The following is a 23115-nucleotide window of genomic DNA, read 5'->3' on the forward strand; positions in this document are numbered from 1 at the left end:
CATTCTCTGTCTCTGGAGAATATTCTCAAATTCCCGAAAGGCTGCAAACGCCGTCGGCGAGGGGCCGATGAATAGGCGATCTCCGGGTATAGTACAATGGGTCTAGTAAAGGTTTGCTTGGAGCTGCGGCTCCCCCCTCTATACTAAACTAAACTAAAACTAATGGGTCGCGCGTGAACCACGTATATTTTGTCTAGGGCGGGGGCAAAAGTGTCTAAATCCGCATATGCCAGGTTAGCCTGTGTGCTCTCCGAAGTCTCTGCAGACACAAAGACCGTAGCAGCTTGATACCAATTTTGTCACCACCCAACTGCTTCATTTAACGCAGCAGCGACTAAGTTTGGTAGTCTCACTCGATGACAGGCGTTACTGCCATCCCCTAAATAGGGCATAGCAAGTCAATCACACCTACACGCCATCGCTATTGATTCACTGAAAGGTATTTTAGTTTGCTCAAGCCTTCCCGAGAAGACCGGACTTCTTAGGAATTCTGCACCACATCTTTCCAGGGCAACCCACTAGTCGACCACTCTGGAGTGTTTGCCGTTTCTTATAGTGTGGTCTATTCATTACCACTTATGCTTCCTCATCAGAAATAGTTTTTTCCAGAGTTCACCGATGAGACGGGCAGAGACAGGTGCAAATAAAGACGCTTTGGAGGAGCAGCACAGAGAGGATGTTGCTCTATAACGTCTGGTATTGGTCGCAACGTTACTCAAATAGACAGATCGACGCCCTCGATGTTCTGCCCTTTAATGCAAATAGAAAGAGGGCGATGACCAGCCAGACTAAGACCCTTAATTTATTATTCTGTTTGTCTTCAGAGGTACACAAAGGTCCTTAAAGATCGAACAATATGTAGTATATAATCTTCTTCGATTCTTCGAGAGCAAACTACAATTAGATAATGTATACATCTTTTGAAAACTGTTACGCCTGAATTCATCGAAATTACCGATTCTCCACAAGCTAGCCAAACCAAACAGTGTTTTACATATTGATAATTTTTTTCCGTATTTCCAATCCAAACAAAGCTCCACAATTGATGCAGACATGTATCTTTCCTCTATTCTTTCAACAACCATCAACAAGCAAATAAGGAAGACTGACCCAGAAATATTATGCAATTGTATGCAGGTAGTATCAATCAAATATACTTGATTAACATAGGCAACAGAAACCGCAGGAAAAGTGTTCGGTTCCAGTGGAAGTTCCTAATTGAAGTAGTTAAATTACTTTTATGTAAGGTGTATTTACAATATCGGATTACAGTTGAACAGTTGTATGAAAATTACTAGGCTTCGATACACATTCAACTGAGCGTCTGTTGCACATTTCACTTTTGTTTTAATTATGCAATTACCCTGTGCCCTTCTCGGTTTGATGAGTGACTGCAAAACGACGGGGACGTCTTGCTTCTGATGTTTTTTGCATGCAACTCCTCGATCCGAGTCGATAAGTAAATCAACTGATTTTATCTTTATCTTATTTGGTTCCGTGTGCTCAGAGTATCTACATGCGGACTCGTATAATCCAACGATATTTTAGTGCAACGTAATAATGTCAATCAAGCAGCGCACTAGCGTTTGATACATTGATATAATAATCCAGCTTGAGATGAAATTTCACGGCAACGGAAAACGCTTGAAAACTAGATGGTAATTTACTTACTTCGTCACGAGTGTTCAAGTGTATCTACGCCTAAATTGGAAAGATATTGTGAATTTGAAATTTGATTACTGAAGTAAATGCTCGACATTCCAGCATTCGGCTCAATCAGTAGCAATAAGGTTTGGGGAAACATGAGCTTTGTTTTGGTTTCGCACTTGGGTTCGTTTTTCACTGTCGGAAAGTTGACCGTCAATCAATCTAGATAAAACAGCTCCAGAAAAAAATCAAACGCTTACGAAACCTCTCACGCTACATTCATTCACATTTTGCTACGTTATTTTCACGAATCAGCAACAAACAATCAATTGGAGCGAAACCTATCACAATAAGTAGATATATATGTTAATTATAGAAAAAAACTCGATTGCAGTGTATTTCTTACAAATATAGTTTTTCATCAAGCCGCTAGCGAACAAAGTATGTATGCGCTATTGTAACATGCAATTTAACCACGGCTTGAGCCATGGCAAGTACTTTGTTATGGGCAATTATTTAAACTCCGATGTTGGTATTTTAATTCGTTTCGAATAAGGGGGAAGCGCTGTTTTTTGTCCAATCAAAATTAGCTCTGTTGGCAAGTGGTGATTCCACTTTCCACAATGGCAATACTGCTGGAAATATTCTGTTGAAATTTTTATGAAGCAAACTCATTTGCCGGTGCATATTTCGGAATTTCAATTACTTTTTGAGAAATGTAATATTATGAAATAATTTCTTAATGATTCCGGTTTTTTGAGACATTGTGTTGTCATACTTTTGAAGAAGAGCGAAAATAAGGTTAAGCATTGGCAACTTTAGATACGTCAGAGCTATACCGTCAGAGTAAGTAATAAGATGCTTACCCGGAAGAGGAAGATTTTTATAAATCTGAAGTAATACTCGGAGCAGCATCCATGTGGATCGAGAGGAGTTAGCGTCGACAATATCAACACTTTGCAGATTGCGTCTTGGGGTTCATCTCTGCAAACTACTGAAATCGTTTTTCTTTTAAATCGACGATATGATCACATTCCAACAAAAGGACGATACCTTTATGGATGGGTAGCAAACGCAGAGATAATACTGGTAAAAACATTTCCTGCATCTCACTTAATACGATTTCAAATATGTATCAAACATTGGAAAGAGAACCCACTATACTTTATTCCTCGACAAATATTTAAACATAGGAGAAAGGAAGTGAACTTATATGGTCGTTGATACACTAATTAACACACAAAGATAAGCGTCAAATAACTTGGAGATTATCAGTTGTCGCAATATTCCCTGCTTGTCATAAGATCCAGTCGGCACTGTTTTCACAGCAGCTCTATATCTGAAAATCAACTTGGAATCAACTTCTTATCACAAACGGAATGAAAGAAAATGGGATCTCGCCCCAAAAAAGTCTCGGAAGGCAACCATAGTCGTAAAGGAAAATCTAGCATGCAAGTGAATTCTAATAGCATCTGGCTTGAACATATGATAAACAGTCTCCATAGCCATAAAAACAATTGTGAAAGATCTGTCGATTTAGGCAAACTCCACCGCTTCATCATTGGCGTCACATTATGTGAACACAGTATTGAGTAAACCTTCATTTTCGTTTGGATTTGAAAGTTCGTTTTTAATGTGCGTAATAAAAAATGGTGGTATCGAACTCTCGAGAAAGGTCATTAATTGATGAGTGCTTCCGTGTTGCATCAGTGCATCATTGCGAAAGTTGTCAACTTGGGTCGCCAAAGAAACTGAAATAGATAAAGCCATTAGAAGAGTTCTCAATTAAGACGAAATCGCATCCACATTACAGAAATAATATCAAATTGTCAGTGATTTTTAGTAAATGATGCGTGAAGAGATGGTGATGTTTTGTTAACCCTTACTGCAGTCTGTTGAGTACTATGTGTCCTACCAAACCTCGTTCATGTCAAAGCTCCCTTCTTTATGACGAAGCTAGCTCCACCTGAGCAAGTTGAAAATTGGTTATTCCCCAGGTGGCAAGAACACAAAGCAATCCAATAAGACGTTTGGGGCTATCCTCTCTTCATGATTGTCATTCACTTTTAATTAGGCATAGCGCCTCACTCATGCCACGCACTTCTCCTCCACTCTCCTGCGCCATGCGCTGCTGGGGGGACCCACCGTGGGATAATGGATTCCACTGCTTAGAATAGCCAGCGATGGAGTTGTTGCCCTTTCTTAATGTGTCATCTACCCACTATCGCCCACACCATGTCATCATCACATCCACAGATAACTGGCTTATTCACTTGTTGGTTTTGAGTAACAGTGGTGGTGACTTTCCACGTGCTACTCCCATATAGCAACACAGAAAGATCATTAGCGTAGAGGAGCCTCAACTTGGTCTTTGTATTGAAATAACAAGGATCTAGCGTTGTTAATGCATCGAGCGACATCAAGTTTGGTTCTACCGTTCGCAGAAACGACGCATTCTAGACGACGCATATTGATAAACGCCTGACCCGTCAGACTTTAGTTACCTCTGGTTCGAAATCCAGAGCGATTTGACCAATGTCCAGATGACAGATATCATTAGCGTATTCAGGGAGTTTTAGGACGCCCTCTACATCCCCGGACAAAGCAGTATGAAGAACTTCACCGGTAAGAAGAAGAAAAACTACCGGGGACAAGATGGAACCCTGATGCACTCCGATTTGGACCTCAAACTCTTCTGAGATTTTACCTCGGTGCAGTACTTCACATTTCGAACTCCTCCTTGTTATGTCCCTTCTACCCCTGCTTGCCTACGTTCGTACCCAACTTGGTTCACAACGGAGATTCTTAATAACATTCGTCTGAAACATGCACTGCGGAAGAACTTTCAGGCTTCTAAGAATCATGCCGACTTTGCTCACTTTAAGGCTATGTGCTCCACTGTGAAGTCAATGAGTAAAAAAGCCCATAAAAGGTACTTATTAAGCCGCCATTGCCCGCGGTAACTTGAAATACTTTTGGTCTCACACTCGCAATTCTCGTGATCCCGCGCAATCACTCCCTTCTTTTATCAGTTTTTCTGACTCCACTGTCAACTCCCCACAACAGTCCTGCGACCTTCTCCGCACTTACTTCTCTTCCATGTTTTCTCTCTCGACACCTCCATCGTCTACCCCTCTTTAACTGCAGACTGCTGCGAATCTCTGGCCATTCTTCTCCTTAGGCCTTCCTTGGAAAACATATTTTTTTCCCCCTGTGCAGAATGTACAACAAAAGTCTAGAAGAATGCTATTTTACCCATCTCTAGAAAGAGGCCCTTAACATCCCTATTCTCAAGAGCGAAGACCTTTCTCTTCCTGTGAACTACCACTCCACCTCTCTTCTCTCCTCTTGCTCCAAAATCCTCGAAAGATACGTCAACGACTGGTTCACCGCGCACCGCGCCGAATAGTTTCATGAAACATGGATCTACGGCTTTTGGTCTTTACCAACTTCGTTACTAAATGCTTTAATTCACGACAGGAGATACATACTATTTATACCGATTTCTCTAAAACGTTTAATACCGTTGACCATAGTATTCTCCTCTCTAAACTCTCATTACTTAACTTTTCTCCCTCAATCATCTCCTGGGTTTCATCCTTTCTCTCATACCGTTTCTGCAAAGTTTCTTTTCATAGTTACTCATCTCGTTCCTTCTCTCATTCCTCTAGTGTTCTCCAAAGCTCTATACTTGGCCCACTACTCTTCCTGTTTTTTATCAATGATCTGCCCGTAATTGCTTTACGCAAATGGCCTTAAATTATTTGCCTTTGTTTCCTCTCTGCTGGACTGTGCTCTCTTGCAGCCCAACCTTGATAATTTGGTCCGTTGGTGTTCGGTCAATAAGCTAACACTGAATGTCAGCAAATGCCACTGGATGTGCTATTCGCTTAAACCCTCCCCAACATCCTTTTCCTATTCTTTTAGTAGACAACCCTTTCCACTACTGGCCTCGTTCCAAGTAATATTCGACAACAAACTTCGTTTCAATTTTCACTTTGTTGACATCATCAATAGAGCTTCCAAAATGTCTGGTTTTATCTTACGTTCTTCCTCCGACTTTACCTCAACTCAGCTCTCCTTAACACTCTGCAACTCCCTTGTCAGAAACATCCTTGAATATTTGTGTGTAGTCTGCTCCCCCTTCCGTATCCGTGACTGTCGCGGTCTTGAAATTGTATAACACAAATTCACCCGAAGCCTCTTTTACAAAAAGAACCTTCCACGGGTTGACTATCCGTCACGACCTCAACCTCCCCTCCCTGCAGCAAGGCCGTACCTTCCTTGATATGTGTACTCTTTTCAAACTCTGCAATTGTCTGGTGGACTGTTCTGCCAATTCGGATATTACTTTCCGCACCGTCTCTCATAACACACGTAGTCCGGACATTTTTGAAATACTCTTCGCGAAGCTGGAGATTTACTTTCACTCCCCGATCCCGAGGCTATGCACGGCCTACCACGCCCTACAGCTTGGGTCCTTTGACTCTGTCTCCTTCTCTAGTTTTAAGTGTAATGTAAGTCATTTACTTGCTCCTACCTCTAAGGACCATATGTAATAAGGAATGTTTTCTGTATATTGTCTTAATTAAATAAATTTTACAGCATCTGATAATTATTATTAATGTCCCCGCAATACCCCTCGGCATGTGATTTCCGATACACGTCTTGTTAAAGCGAAATCTGAGCGCAGAACTTCGGGGAGACTGTCAAAACCAGCAGCTTTACTGCGTGTGAATGCATTAATGGTCGAGGTTGCTTCCATCTCTTCAGGTGCTCATCATCGCAACTGACTTCCTCGGGCACCACCTTGTCGTTGGTGGTTGTTGGGTTGGTTGGGGAGCCTGTAGTAATTTACTACTTCACTAAAGGCGTGCAAACATGAATATGGAAGTGGTAAGAAGTGACAGACTTCAAATCCACCCGCGATCATGAGCAATCAGATTATGGCCGAGACACTGAATCGCCTCTTCTTACTTATTCTATGATTCTTTGTGGCCTCCGCCAAAGCATGAACTACGGGACCCGGTAGTGTATGCTGCATTATGTGGCCTTGAGCTCTTAATAGGTTGTGATGCGAACGCTCAAAATTACTCTACCCAGATAAAGGGTGAGGATTTGAGGCAACGTATTTTGTATTATCCTCAGTAAAATAAAAATAAAATTGGCGACGCAGACTGGGCCTGTCGAGAAATCAGAAAGGGTTTCTGGTGAATGGAAGGCATCAGGACGTAAGTAAATTCGTCCGAACAAATCAAACACTCAATACGAGGGTTTCCGCGATGCTCCTAAAGAAATCGAACGATTTGATGGCCGACCGATGAAAGCTCTTTACTATATTAAATGATCGTACGATTCAATCCTTCGCCGCATAGCACGACAGACAGGTCCACATGATGACGAGAAAAATGCCTTCTGGCAACTTCTCGATACATAAGCCTGCAACGTGCTTGCTGATGACGATATCGTCATTGCGGCCAACCTTAATGGTCATGTGACTGAAAGTGCAGATTGCAACAAGTGCCACGGGAAAAGGGTTTGGAGCACGCAATGAGAGTGGAGAGCGTATAGTCGATTTTTAGGTAAGCGGTTCATCAACTGAGATACTTGGGTTTGAAATAAGACTCACCAAATGAAAGTTCGTGAGAAGAAACGCTTCTAAGATAAGTTTCTTGTCGATAAAACACTGGCTAATTGGCAAATTTACAAGAATAAGCAACTTGTCAAAAGCTGACACCAACAAACGTATGAAATCAGGAGAAGCAACAGAACCTGGCACATTGCATTTGAGCCCTGGAAAGCGAAGAACTGCAACCCGAAGCTATGACTCAGTGAATTTTTCCTTCGTATTATGGTGGAGGGTAGAGGACCATATGGTTTGCAAGAAAGCATCATAGTTCGTCAAAAAAATTGACTAACGGTTTCGTCGAGGACAGAGGCAACTCATCAGATATTACCATACCTCTATCCTGGGAACAGCATGACAGAAAGTGACGACAGGTGGTAATCGCTCCATTTATATACATATAACCGTGAACACAAGAGAAGTGCAAATTATATTGAAGTGGAATCCGTTGCATGTTCAGACCTCAGTGAATTGCGGGAGTCCTGAGTCGGCATTGGCTTGATGTCGACGGCCACAATCCCCAAACAAAAAAAAAACCCGGCTCCAATGTGGAAAAAGGAAGATAGTCCAACAGAATTTTCAAATTAATCTTCAATTCAATTGCAGTCCCACACCATGAGTATTTTTTAACGTGTTCTTGTCAACCGAAGAACTACGGAATCGCCCACTTTACATTGCATTTCTGAATTTAAAGAAGGCGTTTGACCGTGCCATACGAACTCAGTTGTACGCTCCCAAGAAACACCTAATACTAGAAGAACTCATGCGCTGGCTACTCGTCTTTGTTTTTGTTATGGACACTGTCATACGGAACACCCAACATCCACACGCTACTTTATGCAGTTGATAGCGTCTCATAACAAAGGTGATTTCAATTAGCTTGTCCAAAAATGGAATAATCGACTCATAAAGCACATTTAAAGTGCAAGAAAGGCGTCATTTCACTAGCTAAGATTGGCCAAAGTGTCGGGATTAATGGGAAACAACCAGAAGACCGACTGAAACAATCAAAATCTTGATGCGTTAGGTGGTGATTTGAGAGATTCTCGATTCCATCCAGATCAGGCTTATGACGGAGCAAATTGGCGCAACCGAACAAGACGAGGTGACCTCGCTTCTGAATGGTACAGCGGCTGAAGCAGAAAAATCAGTAGGTAACAATTAACATTGCGTTACAACGACCCGTTTGGTGCCGCAAACTCAAAAGACCGTTACTGCTGTGGGAAGGGCAAGGGCAGCACTAAAACCACCACAGTTCTCCGATCTGGAGAAATGGAAAGTAAATGTGCGGTCCCTGTTACACACCGATAGATTTGTGTTAATAATAAATTCAAAGACTGTCGCTCCCTCTGTTGACTTGCGAGGTACTCTAAAGTGTGTGCCTCGCACTGGCGTCGCGGTCAATTAATTGTCCTTCATCACTGCGACGATGGACGTCAGATATAACAGTTCTAATGGGTTTAATCGATCGTGAACCATGTAGGCAGAGGAGATATATTTGTCCCCCGCTCAAGTTTGGCCACGGCTAGATCATTGGAACTCCAGTCCAGACACAGAAAGACGTGCAGATTTTTTCTGGCGAGGATACATATTCTAGGTATGTCCTAATCACTGTCGGAGGGGGAAAGGTTGACTGTTCACCTGAGGTTTCTGCTTTTTAATTACCACCCAGTTGTCCATGGGGGCTTGAGGCGTAGGGGTGGGACGAGCGTATCTTTATCCACGCGGACTCTTGAGCAACCGGTGTCCTGGGAATCTCGTCGTATGGGACAATCTGGACTTTCACGCCTGCCCATGCGACGCTAATCTTAACGGCACACAAACCGAGAAAGTCACGGAGGAATTGGTTTCCGTGTGCCCTGTTTCCTCTTTACTCCCAGGACGCGCTCGATCAACATCTCCGTCAGCTTAACTTCGACACTGGTCCGTACCACTAGCAGAATCAAGTGACTCCTGGCCACGTCGCTGAAGGGTTTCATTATTAAGGTAACTTTATTTGAGTCCTCAAGTCTTTCCATTTCTCGATCACTTCTAAAAGCGCCCTTTTAATGTCCGCTTTGCTGACACCAATCCTGAAAATATCTCCAAGTTCTGCAGAAAGAACAGGACTTACCCCCACCGCTTGAGCGAATAGACAACTTCCAAAAATATTCAGGCAAAGTTCATTTAGGACGTTCATATTTCCAATCGCCGGTACCTTTCACTTCTAAGCGAATTAGTGCAAAAAACAATGACGGAAATGAGAGAAACCATTCCTTCTTTACTCACATTCGTCTGCAACCATCTGCGCAAAGACGACTCCAAGTATGAATTCGCTTCGGCCAGTTGGCGATGCCACCAAGAAAAGATGTTCATTGCAAGAGGTTAGTGCCCGCACCGAAGAGATCGCATTGCAATAAATATTAATGCGAAAATAAATAGAAAACATGAAAATAGAATGAAGCAATGTTTCCTATTGGAGATGGGAGGATGGACTTGCAGCCATTAATTATGAGTCTGACATACTTTTCTCCTCCGACATTATCCAACAATGTTAAAAGTGAAAGAACGCAACGGACAAAGGGTCCGCACTTCCAGCCCCAAGCGCTCAGAGGACCCAGGCCAGATTTCCCAAATTGGAATGCAAACCGAGTAAAAGGTCACAACTACGTCAATCTGCCTCCAGTTGCCGTTATGTCACCCATCGAAGTGCAATCGGTTCGGCAATTTCAATTACTGCAAGCGAGGTGCATGACGAAAAGTGAATAGTAATGCCGGAGTGGCCGTGTGAAGGTCGTTTCAAAATTTCAGTTCGATATGCCAATACGCGGCTCGGCATAAATTATGAGTCGCGCAATGTTGCGCGGCCGCTCCGCAGCGCTGGGGTTTTTGCAGCTCCACATATTACGTATGCGACGAGGCCCAAAGCAACATTACATTCGCGACTGCTCTCTTGGCTCCGCGGCTTACGTAATGAAAACAACGCGAAACCGGTCTCGGTCTCTTGGCTTCGTTATGTGTGGCTGTTGTACCTGTTGCGAGGTTCGCGGTCCGGCGGGCGCCCGGCGGAGGTGGCGGATACACAGATGCGGTGCAATGTGGAATCGGAGCTGCTCAGCACAGATACTTCCCAGCTTTGCTTGGTGTTTGTTTTTATAATTTTGAACCATCGCGGATGGAATATCTGCGGCGGCTGTGTGTGCACGGACACAAGACGGCCAATCCGAACGGTAGTAGACACGCTCTGCAGCACTCTAGGAAGTGAATGCCCCGGGAGTTATTGACTCTTCCCTTCTAGGCCTCACGGCGCGCCGGAACCCGAATTTTTAAGGCTTTGGAAGAGAAGGTACGAACTGCGGTAGCGACGAAGCAAGTCTGTGAAAGCCTCCATTGGAATTATGCAAACTGCTGGTGAGACGAGATTATCTGCTTCATTGGAAAAACCTTGGGCTACGCGCATGATATCCGTGCATTCGCAATCGGGGATGAGGATGGAGTCGTGAACCCATCCCACTTGATGGGGCCCTGGGAATCGCTCTTGGCTCTACGAAACATTCCAGAAAGTATCGCTACGTGCCTGCCGCACACACTGCCATTAACTAGACAAAAGTGATTCGGGCCAGTCCTCCTCGGTGGAAGCAATTTACATGCCCGCCCGCCAATGGAGTGAACGAACGTGCACCCACGACCTTGAGACTATTTTCGTCCCATCCAATTGCCTTAATTATTGCAAATTCATCGGCCATTGCCTGCTGGCCGTACCTGTTTGTCGTGTTCCTCCTCACAAACTCCCGAATGTCCTGGTCCACATTTTTCACAAACTCCTCGTCGATCAAACTTAAAAAACGATCTGAAATTTTGCTCTCCAGTTTGGAAGCTACGGAGGAAACCGCGAGCGATAAGGGTGCACTGTTTTGTTCCGTTTCCAGTTATTCACAAATCGACGGGGCAACCGCGTACCGATTCGCTGGCAAAACAGTAAGCAAACGACATTCCTTTAACCAGCAAAAAACAAACACGATCGCGAGACATAAAAAGAGAATCGAACCGACCAAACCTCAAACCGAATCCAATTTGACATTGGCAGTCGACGGAAGACCACTGAACTGATTTTTTGCTTTATTAGGACTGTTCGGATGTCAAAGACTCGACAAACGGCGGTGATTTCACCGTGGCTATGGTGGCTGCGCTGGAATTTGACAGCCAACTGAAAAGGCTTAAACCACTCACGACGGCACCACTAACGCTTTGTTGATTAGGACGGATTGTGCCGCTGATTTGTGCCTCAATTTGTCGTGCTCAAATTGTTTATTAAATATTACGGTGTTAATGGTAGGAGGACCGTGTCAAACATGTAGTAAATCAGGTAATAGTTTCGATAACTCGTACTTTAATGGGCCCTTTTCTCAAATAATGGACGTAAATGACCTACAAGTGCGCGTCTTTCCCCTGCTCCGTTGCGAATAGGTTACCTAAATTTAATTCTATTATATCTTTAAAATCCTCGCATTCTTATCAAATTGGAGTACAGTCAAAATTCTCCTGGGCGGCCACCGACCGTCGAGCAATTTTTGTCCGCTCAAGAGCGGTGTCCGCCCATCATCATCAACAGTGCAGCAACCGGTATTCGGTCTAGGCCTGCCTTAATAAGGAACTCCAGACATCCCGGATTCGCGCCGAGATCCACCAATTCGATATCCCTAAAAGCTGGCTGGCGTCCTGACCTACGCCATCGCTCCATCTTAGGCAGGGTCTGCCTCGTCTTCTTTTTCTACCATAGATATTGCCCTTATAGACTTTCCGGGCGGGATCATCCTCATCCATACAGATTAAGTGGCCCGCCCACCGTAACCTATTGAGCCGGATTTTATCCACAACCGGACGGTCATGGTATCGCTCATAGATTTCGTCGTTATGTAGGCTACGTCCATCCTCATGTAGGGAAGATTCGGAGGATTCTTCTCTCGAACGCCGCCAAGAGTTCGCAGTTTTTTTGCTAAGAACCTAAGAGTCTCCGAGGAATACATGAGGACTGGCAAGATCATAGTCTTGTACAGTAAGAGCTTTGACCCTATGGTGAGACGTTTCGAGCGAAACAGTTTTTGTAAGCTGAAATAGGCTCTGTTGACTGTTAACAACCGCGGATTTCATCGTGATTTTCGACCCTAGATAGGAGAAATTATCAACGGTCTCGAAGTTGTAGTCTTCTTTCTTCATTGTTCTCGTTTGCGATTCGACGTTGTTCCTTTTTTGGTTTTGGCGCTGACGTGGCCACTATGTAATCCGCCTAGTCTTCATTATTGTGCAGGCCAAGATCTCACCCCGCCTGCTCGATCTGGATGAAGGTAGACTGCGCATCTCGGGATGTTCTTCCCATGATTTCGATATCGTCAGCGTAGGCCAGTAGTTGGGTGGACCTAAAGAGGATAGTGCCTCTCGAATTTACATCGCCATCGCGAATCATTTTCTCCAGGGACAGGTTGAAGATAACACATGCCCTATCATGCGTCCTCTTCAACCTGACCCCTTGACGTAGACCGTTGTTAATGCCGAATGGTATTGAGAGTAATCCTGCTGCTTTTATCTGGCCTCGCGCATTGGTCAGGGTCAGCCTAGTCAGTCTTATTAGTTTCGTCGGGATACCGAATTCTCTCATGGCCGTGTACAGTTTTACCCTGGCTATACTATCATAGGCGGCTTTAAAGTCGATGTAAAGATGGTGGAACTGATGTCCATATTCCAATAATTTTTCCATCGCTTGCTGCACAGAGAAAATCTGATTTGTTGCTGATTTGCCTGGAGTGAAGCCTCTTTGGTATGGGCCAATGATGTTCTGGTCGTATGGGGCTATCCGGCCTAGCAAGGTAGCGGAGAATATCTTATAGATAGTACTCAGCAACATGATACCACTATAATTGCTGCACTGCGCGATATCCCCCTTTTTATGTATGAGACAGATAATGCCTCGTTCCCAATCGTCAGGCATTGATTCGCTGTCCCATACTTTGAGCACAAGTTGATGAAACACTTGGTGTAACTGATCGCCTCCATATTTAACCAATTCGGCTGTAATTCCATCGGCTCTTGGCGACTTATGATTTTTTAGCCGATGAATTGCACGGACTGTTTCTCTCTCCTGTCTTCAGTTGGCGGGACTTCCAACTCGCCGATGTTCTGGTTGTTCAGTAGCTCATCAACGTACTCAACCCATTGCTCCAATATGCCCATTCTGGCGGAAATCAGATTTCCCTCTTTGTCTCGGCAGGATGAGCATTGAGGTGTATAAGGCTTCATCCTGCTGACTCGTTGGCAAAACCTCGGCGTCTGGTGCGGTTGTTCCCTGTACTTTTCTATTTCACAGACTTGTTGGTTCTCCCAGGCTTCCTCTTTCCATCTGTGAAGTCGCTTCTCCTCTCGACGGAGTTCATGATAAGATTCTACACGTGCCCGGGTTCTTTGAGAATGCCACATTACTCGGTATGCAGCATTCTGCCTTTCCGTTGCTAGCTTACATTCATCGTCAAATCATACGTTCCGACTTTTCGTGCGGTTGGGGTCTAGTATCTTTGTGGCCGTATCAATGATAACGATCTTCAGGTGGTTGCGAAGATCATTTGTTGATGCTTCATCTCCAGGACCTCTGTTGACTGCGGTTTTTGCGGCATCCATTTCCCTCTTGTAAGTGTTGCGGAGGCCTGTGCTGTGGATGGCTTCAGTGTTAACTCTTACCTTGTGGCGCAGTAGGATTAACAACATTTCAAATTTGTTTCGAACGTTGTTGATACGAGCGGATGGATGACGCCGCCGTCGCTCTCCGCGGCTTTTCAAATCGCCACGAGGGTGGAGGGCCAGAAGAGAGATGCGGTCCCCCTGTCTCCAAACAACGGGACTCCCTCACCGCTGGCCGTGGAGAGCGGCGGCGGCGTCATCCATCCGCTGGTACTAATCCTGCTTCGCCACAACCTGATTGTCAGAGGGGATTCTGGGTGGTGTTGTTATTCGAGCCCGGAGAACTGTGCCAACGAGATAGTGGTCCGAGTATATATTGGCCCCCGTATATGTTCTGACATTCATCAAAGCTGAGAGGTGGCGGCGTTCAATCAACACGTGGTCAATTTGGTTGAAAGCGGTCCCGTCTGGGGAGGCCCATGTATGTTTGTGGACCACTTTCCGCGCACATTCCAATAACCATTTCGTGCGATACTGCTAACTGAATAGTCTGCAGTCCGTTAACATTGGTGTCCCTATATAAACTATGGGAGCCGACGTATCGCCTGAATACGGGCTCCGTCCCTACTTGATTTTCCAAGTATGATTTTGATATCTTACTTGGGACAGGCTTCGAAGGTACGCTCAACTGCCTCGTAGAAGGCATCCTTCTCTGACTCTGCAGTCTCCTCTTTAGGGGCGTGAACGTTTATGAGGCTTATATTTCTAAACTTGCCTCGCAAACGCAGAGTGCATAACCTTTCGCTTATATTTTCAAACCCGATAACAGCAGATTTCATTTTTTGGCTGACTAAGAAACCTACTCCGAACACATGGTTCCAAGCCGGGGCACCAGTTGGTACATTTTGTTCCGTTTTTAGCCGCGGGAGACTCGCCTTCATCATTCTCCGTCTGCAGTTTTTCATGAAGAAAGAACTCCCAGCGATCAGTACGTGGAGGTGGAGACAGGGTTCAGCAGGCGTTTCCCAGGTTTTATGCTCCATCATGGGTACCAATCCACGTTCCGCCCTGGGACCTATACTACCCTTTGACCTTTAATAACGCCCTGATCTAACGGCTGACAAGCTGATGTAGTGTTGCTTGGAAGAAAAATAATTTGTATATTTTGTAATTGCAAGTCGCGAGTTGCATTGTCTAGGGAAAGCAAAATTTTCCTTTTTTGCTGGCTAAGTTTTCGGTCGAATTCCATTAGCCACTGAGTCATTTACTCGGGAGTCATCCACGCCTTTTTATTAAAACGGCAATTTTTTGCAACCGCTTGATGTCCATGGAAGCAAATGCTCTAAGGTAGCTTTCCCATTCACGAGGGGTTTTTCTTTTTCTCCTGCTAAGTTAGCGCACATGCTATTTCCTTGGCTTTCTCTTGAACAATTGGTCCCAATAATGCAGCGGTCCTTTACAAAACCAGTCATGAACCCTGGCATCAATATTTTTCCTTTTGAATTAATATTTTCTCCAGCAATCTATCTAACTCTCTTTGTTACGCACAATAAGGGAAGTCTGCGTTTTTCCTATGTCAAATCTGGTTGAGACAAGTCAAATTAATTTATCATTATTGAAACTGTTTTAGATTATTTGTCTATAGTTTTACCTTTTGGCTAGCACACGCACTGATTTATTTTCATTTTCATATACGCCTTTGTCCCGTTCACAATCGGGGTCTGCTCGTCATGATTGTTTTCGCCATTTAGCTCTATCGAATGTCACCCAGTGCAATCTCGAGGCTTTTAAACCCCCATCCAGCGTATCAAACCACCGTTGTTTCGGCCTGCCTTTTGGTCGTTTACCATCGACTTCGATGTTCAAACCAATCTTGACAAGTGAATTCTTGTTAGCACGAATTACATGACCATACCATCGAAGACGCAATTTTTCCACGATCGGTGCAGCCCCATAACGATCGCAGATATCCTCATTTCGGATGTGATCAAACCGTGTCACGCCACTAGTCCAACGCAACGTCTTCGTCTCCATTACCGCAAAACGCCGTTCATTGTCTTTTATAGTCGCCCAACACTCAGAACTATAGAGAGCGACAGGACGGACGATATTGCGGTAGATTTTAGATTTGAGACGTTCGTGGATACGTCGATCACAAAGAACACCAGTTGTGGAACGCCACTTCATCCAGGTTGCGTTAATGCGTGAAGCAGTTTCATAACGCAGATCTCCATTGGCTGATAGCGTTGACCCGATGTATTTAAATCGCTCAGTTCTGGGCAGGTCGTTGCCGCTGATAGTGATTGTGCCTATTTCATGGGGTTCGGTCGTCAAAAATTCAGTCTTGTTTAGATTCAGACCGTGTTGCATGAGGCGATCATTTTTGGACAGGATGCTCGAGATGATTCTGGCTATTAGACGCTAGGAAAACATCATCAACAAGGCAGTGTATAGGGCGCTGGACGTTGGATATCCCGTGTGACGGTGTCCATACCAAGAACAAAGAGGAGTGGTGAGAGGGCGCTTCCTTGATGAATACCAACAGAGACACGAAGCGGTTTTGATACACCCGCCATACTTCGAACTTTACTTTTCGGATCGTGGTAGAGCAATTGAACCTACCGTTCGAGTTCTTCTGGCACTAAGTATTGTCGTAAAACATACCGGATGAGTTCGTGTGGCACACGGTCAAACGTTTTCTCTAGATCTAGAAATGCAATGTAAAGAGGGCGATGTTTCTGACAGTGTTTCTCCATGAGTAACCGCACAGCATGTATTGCGTCAGTAGTTCCGCAGTTTTTGACAAATTCGGCTTGATTCACGGTTATTTAAACGATTTCGCGAATACGATTGTCAAGAATGCGTTCCAAAATCTTCATGGTATGGGAAAGTAACCGGATCGGATGGTAATTTGAACATTCCGCTGGACTACCTTTCTTTTTCCATATTGGAACAGTGGTACTTTCTTGGAAGTCAGATGGTGTTCTTTCTTCTTGAATAACCCGATTAAAGAATTCACTGAGCCACAGTGTTGGGTTCCAGCTCTTCGCTTTCCAAAGCTTAGATGCGATATCGTCAGGCCCTGTGGCTTTCCCCGATTTCATTCGTTTTATTGCCTCCTCGACTTCAGTTGCGCTGACAGTTAAGTCCTTGAGGGTTTTACGTGAGCACCTGTCTGGAAGTTTTAACCCCACGGTCTTCTTAGGACACGGATTGATTTTGTGACCACAATCAAAGCCCTGCTGAGACAAGCAGCAACGGTACCAGTCTATACCAAGTGCATGGCTTAGCATTCATACTGGTGGATGCAAGACCTACCTAAATCTCTACCGAACTAAGGAGTATGGCACCCGTGTTCAAGCGCAACACCATGCCGAGGCCCGAAGGTCTCTTCTCGCTTGAGCATCACCAACAGCCTCGGTTCCCATGGTACCAGTACACCTCTGGTAAGGTTTCGTGGCCGAAGCCACTTCAGATGAGTCCCCGTGCAGACTCGGGTCTGATCGCCCTAATTAAGCCTTGGAGCATTCGCCTACTGCATCCCGGCCGGCAAACCAATGCGATACAGCGTTTACCGGTGCCACTTGGTTTTGGTTCAGCCGACAGGGTTGCCGCCCCGTCTTCCTCCCTGCCACCACAGAGCGCCAGTTCCGCTGACAGGTGGAACTGGTCCAAATGTCGGCAATGATTGTGGAAGTGGAGGATGAGCAAATTCTTCACTTGAAATCTGCTCGAAGTATTCTCGCCATCTATCCGTTGCGGCTCGATGGTTGATAAGCAAAGTACCGTTCTTGTCATTAACGCAACAGAAGTGTTTAATATCCTGTGTACGTTCGTTACGGCTTTCAGCAAGTCGATACAGATCTCTCTCGCCATCCCGAGTGTCCAGGTCCGATTTTTGTAATAATTCGCTCGTGTGACAGCGACTGCTTTCTTTGCTTCCCGGTTGGCATTCTTACAAATTTGTCAATTGATCGGTGTTGAGAAATTTGTGATAGAGGCGTTTCTTTTGACAGACCTTCATTTCAACATCATGATTCCAAAGCCAAGTATCTCGGTTGATGTACCGTTTATCCGGCTTGGTGACCCCGAGTTTTGCAGAGGCCGCTTTGTGGATCGTGTCTTTCATTTGGTTCCACGATTCTTCCACATTCGTAATGGTCGGTAATCGTGTGAGTGAGATCGTTTCTTATTTCTTCTTACCAAATCGCCACCATTTAATGCGCGGCGGGCCAGTGCATTCCTCACGCTGTTTTATCGGTGGTTTAATTCAAAGGACGACAATCAATGGCCGATATTGAGGTGCTCGCCACCTTCATTGAGCGCTCCGAACCCTTTTCCCCCATGGTACCTGTTATCGTCTGCTTTTTTACTCACATGTCCATTAAGGTCGCCGGCAATGATAACATAGTCGTCAGCATGTACGTGACAAGTCTTTTCATCGAGAAATTTTCAGAAGGCATCTTTCTCGGCATCAGGTCAACCTGTCTGTGGTGCGTACGTGGTGAAAAAGTGAATAATGCGATCAGCCAATATAATGGTGAGCTTCATCAGCCGATCATCAAATCATTCGACTTCTTTAATGGCATCACGGGAACCCTCTGAGGTGGCAATGTCAACACCATATTGTGTGTGTGGGCTACCAAAATAGAGAAGTTTATAATCATTTTTACCGGGTTCACGTTCAATGTCGTAGCTTTTAGCACCAGACCATCGGATTTCTTGCAGAGCGCAAATATCAATGCACCTTTCCCGAAGGACTCTTGGGAGTTCCTCGGTCGTTCCAGTTAGGATACCAACATTTAGCGTGCAGACATGTATTTTTTTTTTGTTCGTTTTGTTCGGACTAACTTGCTTACGTCCTGATGCCGTCCTGCCGGCAGCTTGGCCACAATTTTAGAGTCAGCCGTGCGCTCTCATACACACCGTTAAAGTTCTACTTTAGCAACTCGTTCGTGTTCTCCACGGCATAGCTTATCTATGACAGTCTACGGTACACATTTTTTGATTTGGAGCTGCTTTTAAACTCCGATTTGTATGAACTTATGGCTGCTTTATGCGTAAGTCATGATTATCAAGATAGCATTTTTTGGTACTTTCCTTAATCTTAGTTTTACCGGAGAAAATGAATCTCGATAGGAACATTGTTGCTAAGAAACGGTGTACTGTTCAATTGCTTCACTTTCGCTCTCCCCTCCAACTTGTTTCATTTTCACAAAATACAAATATATTTATTTTATTTCTCTTTCTAGGATAAAGTATTTAATGCTGCAATTTGAATATATCCTGAAAAAAGTAGAAATTCTATTGATTGACTTCGTAATATTGGCCCTTGTAGTATCTAAAGCAGGGAATATACAGGTAATTTCGAATACCTCTTAAGAAAAACCAGGAGCGAAATCTAATTTAAGGATTGATTTCTTTCACAGTTTCTCGACTAGAGACCACGTAGCTATCCAGCTCCTATTGGAAAGTGGCTTCCAGAAGACGACACTGTGTCTCAACAGAACAAGTCGTTAAACTGGCGAAGTTCCGTGAGAAGAAAGGTAATACTGTTCCTTCTCAACTTCGATATTGACGTGCATAATAAGATAGGTGAGTACTTTCTTTAATTTTTCCAGTTCTTTCTATTCACCTTAGTGTCTTTAATACGTCGACATATCTGCTTTTCCTCAATTCACCCAAATTTTTCGGCCTACTCACATCCTAGCATCCACTTATGAATGTTCCTTCCTTTCATTTTGCTTGGTTAAATTACAATACATCCCTTTCTATTTGTTTGCTTTCAATGCCAATGCAATGCAGTTTCGATTTATCAAAATTTTTAAATGTTCACAAACTACAGTGGATACATGAACAGAAAATCTAATTGTAAAATAAGCTGTCGGGAATTGGTCAAAATATCGACAAAATTCTCAACAGCAACAGTAAGAATAAAAAATAATAGAGCGGTAGACATGTCAAAATAGTTGTATATGTAAATGCTGCGACTAGTAGGTGAAGCAGCTCAGTATTTACATATTTACAAAGTCCCATTACGCCAGGAATTGCAGAAATGACCACCGCCGCCACACGGTCAGTGGCCCGCCTATGTTTATGATACGTAACCGGATAATCGGCAAAATCAAGGACTAGGCCATTCCTGTCAGAGTTCACGGACGCTTTTGGAGAAATAAGGCCTGTCTTTTGAGACTTTTCTCGAAATACCCGTCCCTTAGTTAAAACGGCTGCGAAACCTACGGACATCATACGAAGGGGATCGCACTGTGTGATTTCGAATCAATCTGACGAAAACTGTACCGATTCTCTGCACAGCAGCAGCGGCATACATCACCCATTAGTTACATAACGGTTATAATTTGACGAAGCAATCCTTTTTGGAGTAGGGTAGGGGCATCCGTTTATGCAGGGTGTTGGACATCCGTAACGGTACGTCGTCAGATTACAAACTAAATGCCTCTACTTCATCGGGGAACTAGTCTGGGAATTAATTTCATAAATGGGAGGGGAGACGGGAAACGAAGTTCTTTAAGGTACCACTTGCCATCCGGTCCCTCCATCGGTCGAGTTCATTCTTCTTCGCAGCAAGAACTTCCCGAACTTAATGGAATGTTTACAGCATTATGAAGGTTAAATCAATCGTCAAGATTTCAATCACTCATCTCTATTCATCATAAAAGGTTGCACCAGAGCATTACTTTCTATGATACAACATTGGAAGTTTACAACATTGTTACCACCTACATTATTTCAAGGTGATCGAATGTAATAGCTCAACTCAACAACATTGCGAATAACTGCTGAAGGTAATTCCGCAAAATGTGCGAACGTTCTTCCATACATGGAAGAAATAAACAAATAATTGTGGAATCAGCAAATATAAAACTTGGGCCGTGTGTGGTACATTTGGCTGTTCAGCTGGAAACCAACACCCATTTAGTCATCGTAGCCAAATCGTCTGTTAGTGGTATCGTATGGTTAAATGTACATGTTAGAGAAGCAATTTTGTTCCAATAAATATTTCAATTTAACTGAAGATATCTTTTCTTTTCTTCCGCCGTATTACAACAATTTGAAGCGGGAGCCTCTGAGAGAAGCAGCCAGAGCACCGGGTAACCAAAACAGTGAAAGTATCGAAGGACGGAAGAAAAGAGTGCGGGAAAATCGGTGAGTAGAAAACCTGTTGTTTTTTATACTAAAGGAAGGAGAAGGAAAATAGTGTTGTGCTACAGAAACAAATAAAAAGAAAAAAAGTGCAGTTAAAATCTTCAAGTATTTGTGGTTGACGTCTGTACATTGATTTTGGGTCTTCAAGTTCTTCTGGTTCAGGCTGTTGGCTTGAGTGGTCAGAGAAGGAAGCTCCTTCAGCAGTGCACTCTAGACAGCTAACACAGGATAGAGTTAATTTCATGAGTGGCCTGTTGATTTAGGTACCGCAAATTCCAACTCTTTTCGTATAATCAAAAGGGAAAAAAGATTTGTGTCCGGATAGCTGAGTGGTTAGAGCGCAAGGCTATCGTACGGAAGGTCGCGGTTCAAATCTCATTGGTGGCAGTGGAATTTGTATCGTGATTTGACGTCGGATACCAGTCGACTCAGCTGTGAATGAGTACCTGAGTCAAATCAGGGTAATAATCTCGGGCGAACGCAAAGCTGACCACATTGCCTCCTAGTGTACCGTTACGGTCTTGAATGAAGTGCTCTAACACACTTCAAGGCCCTGATCAAACATGGATGTCGCGCCAACGATTATTATTATTATTAATAATCAAACCTTTATTCCTGTTTCCAGAATATTCAATTCAACATTTTGATCAAGTAGTTCAGGAGCCTCGGCGTGAATGAAAGAATAATAATCGGATTGAATAGGCCCACGTTCATCAATGGGGTCTCCAACAACATTGAGTATTCTGCCCAACGTACTAGTCCCCACGGGTACTCGAAAGGTCCTGATGGATGGACATGGATTGTTGCGCCAACGATTATTATTATTAAAAAAGATTTCGAATAGTTAGGCAATTCTAGTCAGGTCACGGACATACACCACACACCCCAATGGAGATACAAAAGATCATTGATACCCAGCAAGTGCGGGTTTTCAAAATCGAGGAAATCCGGGAATGTCTATGTAAATTTCGACAACAGAAGCGAAACGTTCGAAGCGGCATGGCAGAACGTCCAGAAAGCTTATTCAGATTTGATGATCGATCATAACCGCGTGCTACTAGAAAATCCACCGGAAGATTTAGTATACTTTCGAGATAACAAGATTGGACTTATGCAAAGTGTCTATGCCAGGGCAAAAGACTTCATACATAAAGTTCATGCAACACTCATTCCGGAGGAAGATCAGATTCGGATCAGTGTGGAAACATTGGAAGAAGTAACGGGTGTGGTATCCAGGACCCCCTGGAGGTGACACGAAGCGAATAGTCGACCATTTGGGAGTATGTGGAGAACATTATCTACAAGCTTGGCACCTTTTGGATTGGAAGTATAACAACCGCCAGGCCCTAATTGAAAAGGAGATCCAAGCATTAATCGATCTTCCGCAAATAACGCAAAAGGACGCAAGAACTGTAGGCAAAACCTTGGATATGATGCGCTCCGTGGTTCAGAACCTACAGAAAACTGAGTTCCGAGCGGACGAAGAGGTTCCTTTCATTCCGTTTATTCTAACAAGGAAAATGTGCGTATTCACTCGGAGAAAATTTGACTTACCTTTGCAGAATCCAAAACAGCCTGTCACATTCAATGGGATTGATCGATCCTTCGATAATATATATGTGGTGATGGCTCCTGGCTAGAATGGGATGATTGGTGGATCCAATGCCGAAGATTCTAGCCATAAAAAAAAAGTCCAAAAAGAGGTAACGCTACTCGCGAATGCGGCAGGGGAAAAGAAAAAATGGACAAAGTACTTTCTGTGCATGTGAAAGCATAGCACTGTCCAGTGTTCTGACATGGGAATGCATAGCACTGTCCAGTGTTCCAAACTTGTTGAGAGCGAAAACAGGGAACACTTGCTCCGTCAGCACTATTTATGCATTTATTGTGCTTCTCATAAGTACAAGAAACGGGAAACTTGCAATAAGCATTTAACAGTGATGTATCCAAATAAGACTGAATTGGAGAAGCGGAAGGACCCACCATGCCGAAAACTCAACGGCTCTATCATACTCGAGTACCATCCT

General features: G+C 44.0%; 2 protein-coding genes and 1 long non-coding RNA gene across 7 annotated transcripts in view; 2 read left to right on the forward strand and 1 right to left on the reverse strand.

Annotated features, from left to right (window-relative positions):
- LOC119647863 (R3H and coiled-coil domain-containing protein 1) overlaps positions 1-11313 on the reverse strand; it is a 126007-nt gene extending 114694 nt beyond the window's left edge. Inside the window, exon 1 of the mRNA XM_038049133.1 lies at positions 11015-11313. The gene's annotated coding sequence lies outside the window, so the exon portion shown is untranslated. The remainder of the gene's footprint in view (positions 1-11014) is intronic.
- LOC119647864 lies at positions 10006-11008 on the forward strand. Its single transcript, XM_038049134.1, has 2 exons — positions 10006-10482; positions 10551-11008. The coding sequence occupies exons 1-2, from the start codon at positions 10024-10026 to the stop codon at positions 10665-10667; spliced, it is 576 nt and encodes a 191-aa protein (XP_037905062.1). The 5' UTR covers positions 10006-10023; the 3' UTR covers positions 10668-11008.
- A 161-nt stretch (positions 11314-11474) lies between the features above and the next one.
- The window catches only part of LOC119647865, a 30484-nt gene continuing 18843 nt past the window's right edge, over positions 11475-23115 (forward strand). For 3 of the 5 annotated variants that reach the window (XR_005248957.1, XR_005248954.1, XR_005248956.1), the window contains exons 1-3: positions 11479-11618; positions 19174-19282; positions 19351-19516. This is a non-coding gene — a long non-coding RNA (uncharacterized LOC119647865). Of the gene's footprint in view, positions 11619-19173; positions 19283-19350; positions 19517-23115 lie in introns of all 5 variants that reach the window. The other 2 variants (XR_005248955.1, XR_005248958.1) reach the window with 2 other exon arrangements.

This window comes from Hermetia illucens, chromosome 2 (genome assembly GCF_905115235.1).
Source record: "Hermetia illucens chromosome 2, iHerIll2.2.curated.20191125, whole genome shotgun sequence".
NCBI lineage: Eukaryota > Metazoa > Arthropoda > Insecta > Diptera > Stratiomyidae > Hermetia > Hermetia illucens.